The following is a 14,033-nucleotide window of genomic DNA, read 5'->3' as shown; positions in this document are numbered from 1 at the left end:
AATGGAAGACAAATAATGCGGAAGATATGACACGGAAAGTACATGATAAATCATGGGAACATTTTATGAGCAATGTAAACATGATTTAAACGGCGGACAAAAAATCGCTTACAAAATGATAAAAACACTCAGTAGACAAGAAAAGGATCATACAGATGTCAGTAATATAGAAGAGAAGGAATGGATATATCATTATAAAAATTGAGGGATGATGACAGGTAACCCAGACCTTACCTGAACTAAATGGCACAAAAAGCCTGCGCGATATTACTGTGAGAAGACTGACAGGAGAAATGAGGTTTCTAAGAAAGAACGCAGGATGTACAAGAGAAGATCGTAAAAGAAAAAATGAAAGATTTAGGAATATATAAACGAAAAAAGAAAGCAAATGGGAGAAAATTGAAGAAACATACAGACTGTATGGGTGCAGAAAGACTCCTGGTAAAGGCTCTCATTTATAAATGTCCTGGAAGAAGAAATTTAGGAGGGACATACAAGAGATGGAGTACTGTAATAGGCGATTCGCTTAGTACATAAAGCGAAGAAAAAGAAGAAATTTTGTGTCGTGTTCCTGACTTCCTCGTACCGTACATTAAATTTCTGATGCTGTAATGCCATGTAGCAGAATCTCAACAAGTACTTTTTCCTTAAATTAAAAGTGACTGCTAAGCTTAAGCTTAATTTTTACCGTGTTTTCTAGATGCCTTGAATACAAAGCAAAACATTTGCTGTATTGTTTAAGCCTTTTATGATTAACACTATAGCGACTTTGCATTCTATCCATCAGTCATTTCGCCGCTAACGTTTTGCAATGTAGAAAGCTTACGCGCGACAAGTGAGACAGGGGTCAGGTTCTTGATCGGTGAATGGCAAACATTTCTGCGCCACAGGGGGGACCAGGCGGTGCCGGCCGCGGCCTATATAAGCTGTCGCCGGCGGCCCAGCAAGCACACAGTAATCGAACACAGCAGCGGCAGCAACATGGTGTGCAAGGTGAGACAACCGGTAGGGCAGCAGCTCTCTCTCGTGTTTACCTGAGGTCCGGCGCGAGGATGGGGAATGCGTCACCCGGTCCTCGCGCGTCTGTCTAGGGAAGATCATGTAGTTTCACTGTAGTATGCTTAGCAGTAATGTGTCTCTACATGTAGTGGCTCGATGACAGTACCAAATACACGTACTGTAGAAGCAGGAGAAGTTATTAAATTACAATAGCAGGAAAGGAGTGTTCTACATCGCATATTTGACATCTCTGCTCTATGCAGCTTTTTATCGAGAGGTGTTTGTACGACTAGATGATGGAGTATGAAAGACAAGGAGAGTCCGTGAGACATATGAATACAGTTTTGCCTCATATTGTCCATTACATAAATTTGGTGATTCGATATTCATTGTGATCTATATTATGTTGTAATGTTGTACATGAAAGGGCCTTCTCATAATCTATTTCCCCTTCATGCACATACCGAATAAAATATTCCAGTAAAGTAGTGCATTGTCAGAGTTCGTGATATATATATATATATATATATATATATATATATATATATATATATATATATATATAGTACCTGTCGAAAGAATTGCTGCATTTCGAGTAAAACCTAAAAAAATGTACGCACTGAAGTACAATAGCAGCTTTAACATAGTCATGGGGGACAATTTTTGTGTCTTTGCTCTGGTCGATCTCGACCTCTTCACCTCGTAAAATGCCCCCACATTCATTTTGCTTCATTAACTGAGAATAACCTACTTAGATGTTTTGCATATTTCGCTACTCTACTAGTAAGCTCCGTAGCTGCACGGCAAAATCTGTGAATCTGTACAGAGGTGGAAACCAAATGGCTAATCATAATCATGAATTGTTACTTTACAAGCCGATTACAAATTTGTAATCAATGTAAATGAATTGCCACAATTTTCGTCAAAGAAGACAGTTCACCAGCTGCGCTAACTCTCAATGACACTCATACAGAGCATGTTACAGAAATGTGTAAAAATTATACAAAAAAATGGCCCTGAGCACTATGTGACTTCACATCTATGGTCATCAGTCCCCTGGAACTTAGAACTACTGAAACCTAACTAACCTAAGGACATCACACAAAACCCAGTCAAAAAATTATACTGTCATGCCGTTAGCAGACAATACATTCGAAGCTGTAGTGTCTGTAACCAAGATAAAATAGTTTTTTATATCTCGCCAGTTGATCGTCCTGTCCGTGGTGGTGGCCGTGGCGAGTGCCGGCTACCTGGGCGCCCCCGCCGTCTACGCCCCCGGTGCACCTCTGGCTGCCCGCGCATACGCCGCCCCCGCCTACGCCGCCCCCATCGCTCGTTACGCCGCCCCCGTCGCTAGGGCCTACGCCGCTCCCGTAGCCAGGGCCTACGCCCCAGCTGTCGCTGCCGCCCCCGCCGCCGTGGCTGCCGAGTACGACCCGCACCCCGAGTACAGCTTCGCGTACAACGTGCAGGACGCCCTCACCGGTGACTCCAAGACGCAGCACGAGAGCCGCAGCGGAGACGTCGTCCAGGGCAGCTACAGCCTGGCCGAGCCCGACGGCTCCATCCGCACCGTCGACTACACTGCCGACCCCGTCAACGGCTTCAACGCCGTCGTACACAAGGAGGCCGGCGCCCACCCCGCCGCCGCCGCCCCTGTCGCCGTCGCCCACGCCCCCGTGGCCGTCGCCGCCCCCGCCAGGGCTTACGCCGCTCCCATTGCCAGGGCTGCCTACGCCGCCCCCATCGCTAGGGCTGCCTACGCCGCCCCCCTCGCTAGGGCTGCCTACGCCCCCGCCCTGGCCTACGGTGGTGCCTACCACGGTTAAGGACTGACGTGGACCAACCAACCTCTCATTCTCATTTTGTACAAATACCTGTACCCATTAATGCACATCAATATATACGTTTATAATCAATTTTTTCCATTATTTTGCCTGTACTGCCCCCATTCCTAGCAGAGAAACATTTTGAACATGAGCCATGGGATCAGACTTATTCTAAAAACTATCTTCAATATTTGAAGAAAGGCTCAGTACGAGGTGTGTGACAAAACTGATGAGACAGATTTTTTATCTACCAAAGCTTATTTTTTTCAAACATCATTATTGTCTCCTTCAAGGTACTTTCCTTTAGCAGTGGAGTCGTTGCTCCCAGTCTTGGTAGCAGTGCTGGAAAGCTTCAACTGGTAGGGCCTTTAACATGTCGGTCACATTCCTCTGAATGCTCTCCAGAGTCCCAAAACGATGTCCTTTAAAAGATTGTGCAACCTCGGGAAAAGAAAAAATACTCACAAGCACTCAGATCATGATAATAGGGCGGCTGTGGAACAATGGGAATGACTTCTGAGGTCAAACATTTCGTGACAGAAGTGGCCATGTGACATGGGGAATTATCGCGATGCAGCATCCACTTGTCTGCAACGTCCGGTCTCACTCGATTCATCCTTTTCGTGAGCCTTTCAATGACATCTTTGTAAATCACTAGGTTGACAATTTCTCCTGGAGGAACACATTCCGTATGCACAATACCCCTACTGTCAAAAGCAAATCAGAATTGTTTTGCTCTTTGATTTGCTCATTCGGGCTCTTTTCGACCGAGGACGTGTCTCAGTGTGCCATGACTCACTTTGCTGTTTTGTCTGAGGATCGTGATCAGAAATCCAGGATCCATCACTTGTGATCACACTACTGAACCATTCGTGGTCACTGGCAGTCCTCTAAAGAAGATCAACGCATACATTTCTTCGGCTCTCCTGCTCAGTTGTGAGGTTTTTGGCACCATTTTGGCAGAAACCTCTTACATGTGCAAAACTTCGGTCAAAATTTGATGTATGTTGAAAGTGTTTAAGTTTAACAGGTCACTCATCATCCTTATTGTTAAGCGTCGGTCTGATGTCACAAGAGCACGCACACGTTCGATGTTTATGTCGGTTTTTGAAGTTGGTCTCTCTGAGCGAGGTTCATCTTCAACGTGTTTCCGGTCTTCTAAAGATGGTTTGGGCCAGCGAATAACTTTTGGTCTTTGGGAGTGTTCCTCATAGGCCTGTGTCAACTTTTTAAAGGTAATATTCGCAGATTCCTCAAGTTTAACACAAACTAGATGGTATAACATTGATCAAAATTCCGGTGTTCCATTTTCATAAGACAAAACAAAAACTTCATAACACAACTTCATTGATGGCGCTCTCAAAAATCACATGATGACTGTACAGAGCTAAACCTCGGACTGAGTATCTGGAAGGAATGAACACATCGGTCTACACAAGCAGAACAACACAGCGTTGCCATATCTCTCGCCGTGTTGCCAGTCTCATTAATTTTCTCACACACTTCGTACATGTAGCACACAGTGTATGTCATACGACTCATGACTGGCTGGTACTTACAGAAAATGTTCGAATCATTTCCAGTATTTATGGTATTAGAATGCAGTTTATCTGCGTTGCGAAACGAAGTGTTATCAGATCAAGGAAGACAATAGTTGGACGAGTTGAAAGCATCAACCAAATTGAAATAAGAACACCGTGAATTCATTGTCCCAGGAAGGGGAAACTTTATTGACACATTCCTGGGGTCAGATACATCACATGATCACACTGACAGAACCACAGGCACATAGACACAGGCAACAGAGCATGCACAATGTCGGCACTAGTACAGTGTATATCCACCTTTCGCACCAATGCAGGCTGCTATTCTCCCATGGAGACGATCGTAGAGATGCTGGATGTAGTCCTGTGGAACGGCTTGCCATGCCATTTCCACCTGGCGCCTCAGTTGGACCAGCGTTCGTGCTGGACGTGCAGACCGCGTGAGACGACGCTTCATCCAGTCCCAAACATGCTCAATGGGGGACAGATCCGGAGATCTTGCTGGCCAGGGTAGTTGACTTACACCTTCTAGAGCACGTTGGGTGGCACGGGATACATGCGGACGTGCATTGTCCTGTTGGAACAGCAAGTTCCCTTGCCGGTCTAGGAATGGTAGAACGATGGGTTCGATGACGGTTTGGATGTACCGTGCACTATTCAGTGTCCCCTCGACGATCACCAGTGGTGTACGGCCAGTGTAGGAGATCGCTCCCCACACCATGATGGGTGTTGGCCCTGTGTGCCTCGGTCGTATGCAGTCCTGATTGTGGCGCTCACCTGCACGGCGTCAAACACGCATACGACCATCATTGGCACCAAGGCAGAAGCGACTCTCATCGCTGAAGACGACACGTCTCCATTCGTCCCTCCATTCACGCCTGTCGCGACACCACTGCAGGCGGGCTGCACGATGTTGGGGCGTGAGCGGAAGACGGCCTAACGGTGTGCGGGACTGTAGCCCAGCTGCATGGAGACGGTTGCGAATGGTCCTCGCCGATACCCCAGGAGCAACAGTGTCCCTAATTTGCCGGGAAGTGGCGGTGCGGTCCCCTACGGCACTGCGTAGGATCCTACGGTCTTGGCGTGCATCCGTGCGTCGCTGCGGTCCGGTCCCAGGTCGACGGGCACGTGCACCTTCCGCCGACCACTGGCGACAACATCGATGTACTGTGGAGACCTCACGCCCCACGTGTTGAGCAATTCGGCGGTACGTCCACCCGGCCTCCCGCATGCCCACTATACGCCCTCGCTCAAAGTCCGTCAACTGCACATACGGTTCACGTCCACGCTGTCGCGGCATGCTACCAGTGTTAAAGACTGCGATGGAGCTCCGTATGCCACGGCAAACTGGCTGACACTGACGGCGGCGGTGCACAAATGCTGCGCAGCTAGCGCCATTCGACGGCCAACACCGCGGTTCCTGGTGTGTCCGCTGTGCCGTGCGTGTGATCATTGCTTGTACAGCCCTCTCGCAGTGTCCGGAGCAAGTATGGTGGGTCTGACACACCGGTGTCAATGTGTTCTTTTTTCCATTTCCAGGAGTGTACTTGAATTGATCTTAACTGATAGGTCATATTCGACTTTTTACTTTGCAGTTAATTAGGCTTTGTCCTACCGGGCAATAAGTAACACGTATCACATGCCCTGCAGAAAATGCTTTTGAAATTAAAGCTGGAGGACAAAGCTGCTTCTGCTGATGAATCCCGCTGAGAACTAAGCAGCTTTCTCCTGAAGATGGCGATCAGTTGGATCGTCGAAATATAAAGTTGATTTTAGGATCCAGCAGCAAACCCGAAGATACTTTCAAGATCTATTACGCCAGGAAAGCCTTCTATGTTACATTAAACAGCTACATTTGAGAGATATTTGAAGCTAGCGCATATGTATCGTTTTCAGTTCAGATGGCTTGCAGCTGCTTTGTGATGTAAGAATGTCTGTACATTCTTTATGGAACTGAAAGAACTAGCGGATGGATAGTTATTGATCTTCACACTGTTATTGTCCTGAAGAAGAAAAATCAGAGTATGTTACAAAACACATGTGAGGAGAATGTAGTTTTTGAAAGTATAGTACACTACATTGTTGTTTTCTGTGAATGGAAAGTTGCCTATCAGGGGGAATTTTGCTTATGGGAAGTTGCCTATCAGGGAAAAAAAGCTTATGGATAGTAGTCACGTTTTTGAGCCTATATGTATTTTCTAAATAATGCCTACGCATGGGCATTGTAAATGAGGTAGATGGGTTTAGAGAATAGCGTGTAAACGCGGGTAAGTAAAAAAAAAAAAATTCCAGAAATTTTTCCGCATTTCCCGGTTACAAATACACCTTTCCCCCGTGAAAATACAGTTTACCGTGTTAAGTGATAGTATACTTTCCCTCGGAAATGTGAAACTTAACAACCCTTCGAATGGTTAAAGTTTTATACACCGGCATAGAGCTTCCCGACACTTCAGAAAACGAAACCCAGAAAAAAATATATTTTGGAAAGATCTTCGCTTCTCTGATGTGCAGCAATATGTACGCTGCATATTTTCGCATTACGAAAGTATAAATTCGAATTCCACCAATCACAGCACGTTAATTTCCGAAGCATTGAAATCGATATTGCGATGAGCTTTTGTAAGCCAATCATGGCTGACGTCACGTGACCTCGCCTACCGATGACAGCAAATATTCACAGCATAGGACACGTGTTGTAGTCACCCAATACCAACATCACTATTGGGTAGCGCGGACACACAAATAGGAAAAATTAATGGTTTAAATCAATGTACACAGTGTAGCTACAAGAAAAGCTAAGCTCTGTTTGCAATTAACGAGAATCAGTCTGTCGTGGACGATTCGGTAGCCTTTCTCGGGTTTCGCGCGCTTACGTGTTCGTGTTCGTCTTAACGGCTGCGCTAGCTGTGTTGTGGTTCCGTGACACGCGGCCGCCGTTACTGACGCTGGCTTATTGATTTCTGTTCTGTATTTTAAAGCAGCTCAGGTGATAACTTGTCCTCACATGAAACTCTATCGGTATAATTTGCTATGGTATCCTGTTAATTCACAACTTGTGTATGTTGTGGATGTACTCTATCTGTCTGGCCTTTCTAGCCGTGGGACAGTGTTGGTGCACTGTCGTGCTCTCGATGTGTTTGGCCGTACCATGGGGGTGGTTGTCTGCGCAGTCATCTGATTGTTTTAATATTTTTTTAAATTCTTGTTTCCTGGATGCCCAAAACTTTCTACGATTATTACTGTTTAAAGGAAGTGTATTTACCTATTTCCGCCATTTGGGCGTAATATTTGTCGCTCCCAAGGTTAATTATTTTGGAATGAAATGATACGATTTCAGAATCTTTACTGTCTCAAGCAGATACGATTTTATGTACATAGACTGAAGCGGCGAGAGGAAATTTGTACCAAGGCCGGGAATCGAACCCAGATCTCCTGCTTACCTGACAGATGCTTTCGCCACGATGCCACCTTGGCACAGAGGTTCACACAACTGCGTGAATTACCCTGTCACGCCTCCCTCCTCGATCAAAATTCGCACTGCCGTCCCCGTCGTCTTTAAATTCTCCGTTACACACAAAGAGAATATCTGACGCTCTTCATAATGTGGAATAGCACCTCAGCATCGATCGTAAATGGGGGATCCAGCCTGCAACCCAGGTGCACGTACTTCTACAGGTGAAATGACACAATTTCAGAGACTTTACTGGTCTCATGCAGATATGAAATTGTGTCATTTCATTTGTGTAAGTACCTGCACCTGGGTTTCAGGCTGCATCTCCCCTTTACGTTAGATTCTGAGGTGCTATTCCACAACATGGAGAGCCTCGGCAATTCTGCTCCTTGCATTCCTACCTTCTATTACACTGAAGCGCCAGAGCAAGTGGTAGAGGGATGCGAATTCCAATATAGAAATATGTAAACAGGCAGAATACGGCGCTGCAGTCGGTAACGCCTTTAGATGACAATAAGTGTCTGGCGCACTTGTTACATCGGTTACTGCTGCTACAATGCCAGGTTATCAAGATGAGTTTCAAAGTGGTGTTATAATCGGCACACGAGCAATGGTTCACAGCATCTCCGAGGTAGTGATGAAGTAGGGATTTCCCCGTGCAACCATTTCACGAGTGTACCATGAATATCAGGAATCCGGTAAAACATCAAATTTCCGACATCGCTGCGGCCGGAAAGATATCCTGCAAGAACGGGACCAATGATGACTGAAGAGAATCGTTCAACATGGAAGAAGTGTAACCCTTCCGCAAATTGCTGCACATTTCAATGCTGGGCCATCAACAAGCATCAGTGTACGAACCATTCAACGAAACAGCATCGACTTGGGCTTTCGGAGCTGAAGGCCCATTCGTATAACCTTAATGACTGCACAACACAAAGCTTTACGCCTCTCCCGGGCTCTTCAATACCGACACTTGACTCTTGACGACTGGAAGCATGTTGCCTAATCACACGAGTCTTGTATCGAGTGGATGGATGTGTACAAGTATGGAGACAAGCTTATGAATCCATGGACCCTGCATGTCTGTAAGAGACTGTTCAAGCTCATGGAGGCTCTGTAACATTGTTGAGGGTGAGTAGTTGGAGTGATATGGGACTCCTGATACCTCTAGATACGACTCTGACAGATAACACGTACGTATGCATCCTGTTCGATCACCTGCATCCATTTATGTCCATTGTGCATACCGAAGGTTTTGGGCAATTCCAGCAGGACAATTCGACACCCCACACACGTCCAGAATTGCTACAGAGTGGCTCCAGGAACACTGTTCTGAGTTTAAACACTTCCGCTGGCCACCAAACTCCCCAGATATGAATATTATTGAGCATATCTGGGATACCTTGCAACGTGCTGTTCAGAAGAAATCTCCACCGCCTCGTGCTTTTACGCATTTATGGGCAGCCTTGCAGGATGCATGGTGTCAGTTGCCTCCGGCACTACTTCAGACATTAGTCGAATCCATGCCATGTCCTGTTACGACACTTATGCGTGTTCGCGAGGGCACTACATGATGTTAGGCAGGTGTACCTGTTTGTTTGGCTCTTCAGTGTATTTAACTTAAACAGACACATATCACCGGTAGCAGAGCGCAGTTGTGCTCTGAGTCCCCTTGTAGGACGTAACAGCAACATTCATAATGTACTATATGTAGTTAAGGTGTTTAGTATTTGGTTGTGCGAAGACGCCTTCTTCTTCCATTATATTGCAGGAAGACAGAACCAAGTGCTTGCATCCCCGTCGCTGCCTTCGCTTGAACCAGCTTAGGAGGGACCAATTAATTTTCGAGTGGAACATCAGAGGGGCGTCAATGGATGGGAACTTTGCGCGTTTGTGGGGAGTTTTGGGCCAGCCGGGTGCATCTTGGCTGATTATTTCGGTGAAGTAGGTGCTGTATTGGCCTTCAGTACTGTGACTGTTCCTGGTGTGTGAAATACTGTAACTTTGATTTTGTGCTCAATAAGTAGAGTTAAGGTCCACCTTAATGAATGGTTGTGTAAATTACGTGATTTAGAGTATATAAGGGATATTACAGAACCGTTTCGCAGATTCAAATGACTTTGCGCTCACACCTCAACAGGCTGGTTTTAGACCTGGTAAAAGTTGCACTTCACGGATCCTCAGTCTTACCCAGTACATCGAAGATGGTTTTGAATCACGTGTAATCACCGGTGTGGCCTTTGTTATCCTTCTGTTCCGAACGACACTGAATGCCATAAATTACTCCTGGAAAAATTCTACGACGTCACTAATGACTCTATTTTAACTATCCTAATTGCCAGCTTCCGTAGCAACAGATATTTCTGCATGGAGTTTCAAGGACGGCGCAGTAGATGGAGATACAGAGAAATGGGCTACCCAATGGCAGTATCCTGGTCGCTATACACTCTAAAAGTTTTCTGTATGTCGATAATCTCGCGTTGGCCACGCATGGAAAGAACTTCCATAATGCTAATAGTAACCTGTCTGAAGCTTTGGAAGAACTAGGTCTACAAACATTATCTAAGGTCTAATCCTACTACAACGGAAGTAAGTGCTTTCCATACAAACATCAGACAGGCCAATCAGCAACTAAACGTATCATGGAATTGCACTCAACTCGAACATTCCTTTTCTCCAAAATACCTTGGGAGGACATTAGACTGCACCTTAGACTCGCATTGCCATAAGATGAAAATCTTCAGGGAACAATATCATACGGAAACTGAGAGGATGTAACTGGGGTGCACAACCAGCCACTATCCGGACTGCTGCATTGGCGTTATGCTGTTTTGCGGGTGAGTATGCAGGGCCTGTCTAACATAATTCCTGCCATGCTAGGCAGGTGGATTCCGTTCTGAATGAGACGTGTCACATGATCACTAGATGTTTCACATCAATTAAAATTTAGTAGTTACATGTCCTTGCAGGCATAGCTCCGCCATACATCTGGCGTGTAGCAGCTGCCCAAACAGAAGAATGTAAAGCTTTGACCTCTGATATTCACCCGCTATTTGACCTCTGCCGAGAATCGTCACATTTGAAGTCGACAAAGAACTTTGTAAGAGTTTATGTCAACAACAACAATACAACCCAAAGGCTAGACATATGGGAAAATAGAGTAGAGAATGCCCTTCTAGGGTGCAGAAATTCTAAAGAAAAACTGCATCCTGGTCAGCATCAGAACTCAACAGATTGTGAACCTGGTTTTGGGCGGTGTGCAGTAAATCATAAAAATTGGGGATACGTTACTGGACCCTCAGGCTGTGGTTGTGGGAAGAAATAGACAATGTCTCAACTGCGCAGCTGCCATTTGTGCCCTTCATCAGGCACCGAAGAAGATCTAATGCTGGGCAGCTCTAACGACTTGGACGAACTCCAGTTCTGGAAGAAAAAATTTTATTTGTTTGTTAGTTCCTCTACCCAAAAATGTATTAGACTTGTTACTCAAGTATAAATTCTAATGCTTGGACGCAGCCCATCTAGGGTTGAAAGTGATTTAATTACTGTCATGTCTGACTACTTCCAGGTTTAATTGTGTTAATGTCTATGGTCCATGCACACATATTTATAACTGTTAAGCTTTTTGTTGCCTCCCTTGTAATCTATATCTCTGACACGAATAAAGAAAGCTCCCAAACAAAAGGCGACTATCAGTCAGTTGTTTCAACAAGTGATAGAATTGAAAATCGATCTTAATATTGTGAGGGGCCAACAGAATGGTGGTATAGAGGCAAACGTAGTTTCCGAACAGGCGGATGACTCAGTCCTGTTAGAAGGGAGGTCGTAGTAAATCATATGGTCTGCTGACGTATATCAGTGCCGGTGCGTAGAACGTAAGGTCCTTTAATGAGGTAGGTTGTTTAGAGAACTTAAAAAGGGAATGCACAGTAGAAGTTAGAATGGAGGGAGTCAGTGAAGCGCATTGGCAAGAAGGACAAGACTTCTGGTCAGGCCAGAACAGGCTTAAAAGTGCAAAGTCAAATAAGGGTACTGCAGGAATAGATGTAATAATATAAAGAAAATAATACATATAAACTATCACGAACAACATCATAAAAGCATTATCGTAGTCAAGGCACACAGGAAGCTAATACTCTCGAAAGTCTACTAGCTCTGCTGATGAGGAAGAGATTGAAACAATCTATGATCAGATAAAAGGAATTATTCATGTAGTTAAAGGATACGAAAACGTAATTTGATTCGAGAAATGATTTGGATAGTAGGAACAAAGAGAGAACGAAGAACCGTAAAAGAACATGGTCTGGGAGAAAGAATGGGAAGGGGAAGCTGCATGGTTGAATTTTGCACAGAGCATAATTTAATAGTTGCTAACACTTTATTTCAGAATCATGACAGAAGTCTGTATACGGGGTGGAGACCTGGAGGCACCGAGAAGTTTCAGATCCGTTACATAAAGGCGAGGAAAGTTCCTAAATCAGATTTGAACTGTAAGACATTTTAGATGCAGATGAGGAGTTTAGCTATAATTTATTGGCTATGCACTGCGGAAATTGCAGAAAGATAAAAAATTGAGGAGATGAGATCTGTATAAAATGTAAAACCAAAGGTTATTGAGAGGTTCAAAGGGACCATTAGGTGAAAATTGGCAGGAACAGGGGAGAGAAAATGCAATAAAGACGACTGGGTAACTTCGAGAGATAAAATGTTGAAGGCAGTAGAGAACGAAATAGCCGAAAAGAAAAGGGTAACACAAGAAATAGTGATGAAATAAGAAAGTATAAAATGCAGAAATTGAAGTAGAAGCCTAACATATGATATTGTGATAGGATTCAAAAGAGGCAAGCCCTCATGGCTGAAGGATAAGTGCAAGGGTGTAGAAGCATGTGTAACTAGAGGAAGCATAGATGCTGGCTACAAAAAAATTAAAGCAGCTTTTTGGGGAAAGAGAAACAGCTTTGTGAATATGAAGAACAAATGTGGAAGGTGTGCAATAAGCAAGACGATTTTAGTATTCTTTTTCTTAAAACGTTTGTTATTGGGTGTGATAGTGGGCCTATGTACGGGATAATAGTAGAAATAGAAATACACACACACAGACATACACAAAAGTCTCCTCTGACTATATAGTGGGCCTATGTATGGGATAACAGTAGAAATAGAAATACACACACACACACACACACACACACACACACACACACATACATGAAAGGCTCCTCTGACCATATCCTTAATGAGCAGACTGAGTTGGATAATACTCCTTTCCTGAAAAACTTCCAGATAGTGCTTTCCACACTCCAATATAGGTAAAGCTTACTTACCTATCCGCAGGCCTACTCCGTGCTTTTGATGGTAGAGCCGGCGTTTGCCCTCGTTGATGACAGAGGACGCCGTGCCACTACAGCCGTCTTCGGAAAATAACTGAGTATGACATTTGCCTTTTCTGTTCGTATATCAAAGGACAGGATGCCGTGGTGCTGCCTCACCAGCATAGAAAATTCGATCCCTTTTGATCCAAAATTTTGGCGAATCCAGTTGAATGAGGTGCCTTGCCACCATGCTTCGTGGAAAGAGCCTGATCAATTGAGGAGACTCTGCTCCAGAGGAGTACCACCATATATTTGTTGTTAATGTGCATTTTGTACACCAAGAATGGGAAATTTCTGCTGAGTTTCCCTATCTTTTCATAAAATAAGTGACATTCTCGTTCGCCACATTGCAAACAACGTTATTTCGTCCCTTCCATAGAGAATCTTTTTAAGTGAACTTTAAATTGTGTCGCAGCATCTTTGACATTCATGTACTTTGTAAACACTCTTCGTTTGTTTTCATATATTGCAAGCAAGTCAAAACAAGCGATATGGACTGGTAATTTGTTTTGTGACCCAACAAAAACGCTTAATAATGAAAACGAGTATAAGTAAAATAATACCTTAAACTATATGGATATGTTTCATTGGAGACAAGCTGTGTGATACAAATGTTCCAGGCGGGTATTTCACGTAAGTTGCAGACTGACACATGTCTGTAGTTCAACCATCTTCGTTACGCGCTTACAACTTCTGTGAATTATTGTTTATTCTACGGCAAAGTCACTTCTATACCATTATAACATGTGTCTTGGCAAAAGCATGAAAACCATCTGATGATTAAATGTATTAATTTGAAACTAGTGACGGTTTGTTTTGAATAAAGTTGCTGCTG

The 14,033-nt window shown here is 44.4% G+C and overlaps 1 protein-coding gene across 1 annotated transcript in view; it reads left to right on the top strand.

Moving 5' to 3' along the window:
- Window positions 1–965: 965 nt before the first annotated feature.
- The window catches only part of LOC126236228 (cuticle protein 18.6-like), a 218,521-nt gene continuing 205,453 nt past the window's right edge, over window positions 966–14,033 (top strand). Inside the window, exons 1-2 of the mRNA XM_049945362.1 lie at window positions 966–993; window positions 2,205–2,543. Of these exons, the coding sequence (XP_049801319.1) occupies window positions 982–993; window positions 2,205–2,543 (351 nt within the window). The 5' untranslated portion in view covers window positions 966–981. The remainder of the gene's footprint in view (window positions 994–2,204; window positions 2,544–14,033) is intronic.

The sequence above is a fragment of the Schistocerca nitens genome, chromosome 2 (genome assembly GCF_023898315.1).
Source record: "Schistocerca nitens isolate TAMUIC-IGC-003100 chromosome 2, iqSchNite1.1, whole genome shotgun sequence".
NCBI classification, from domain to species: domain Eukaryota; kingdom Metazoa; phylum Arthropoda; class Insecta; order Orthoptera; family Acrididae; genus Schistocerca; species Schistocerca nitens.
This window is presented reverse-complemented; position numbering and strand designations above follow the sequence as displayed.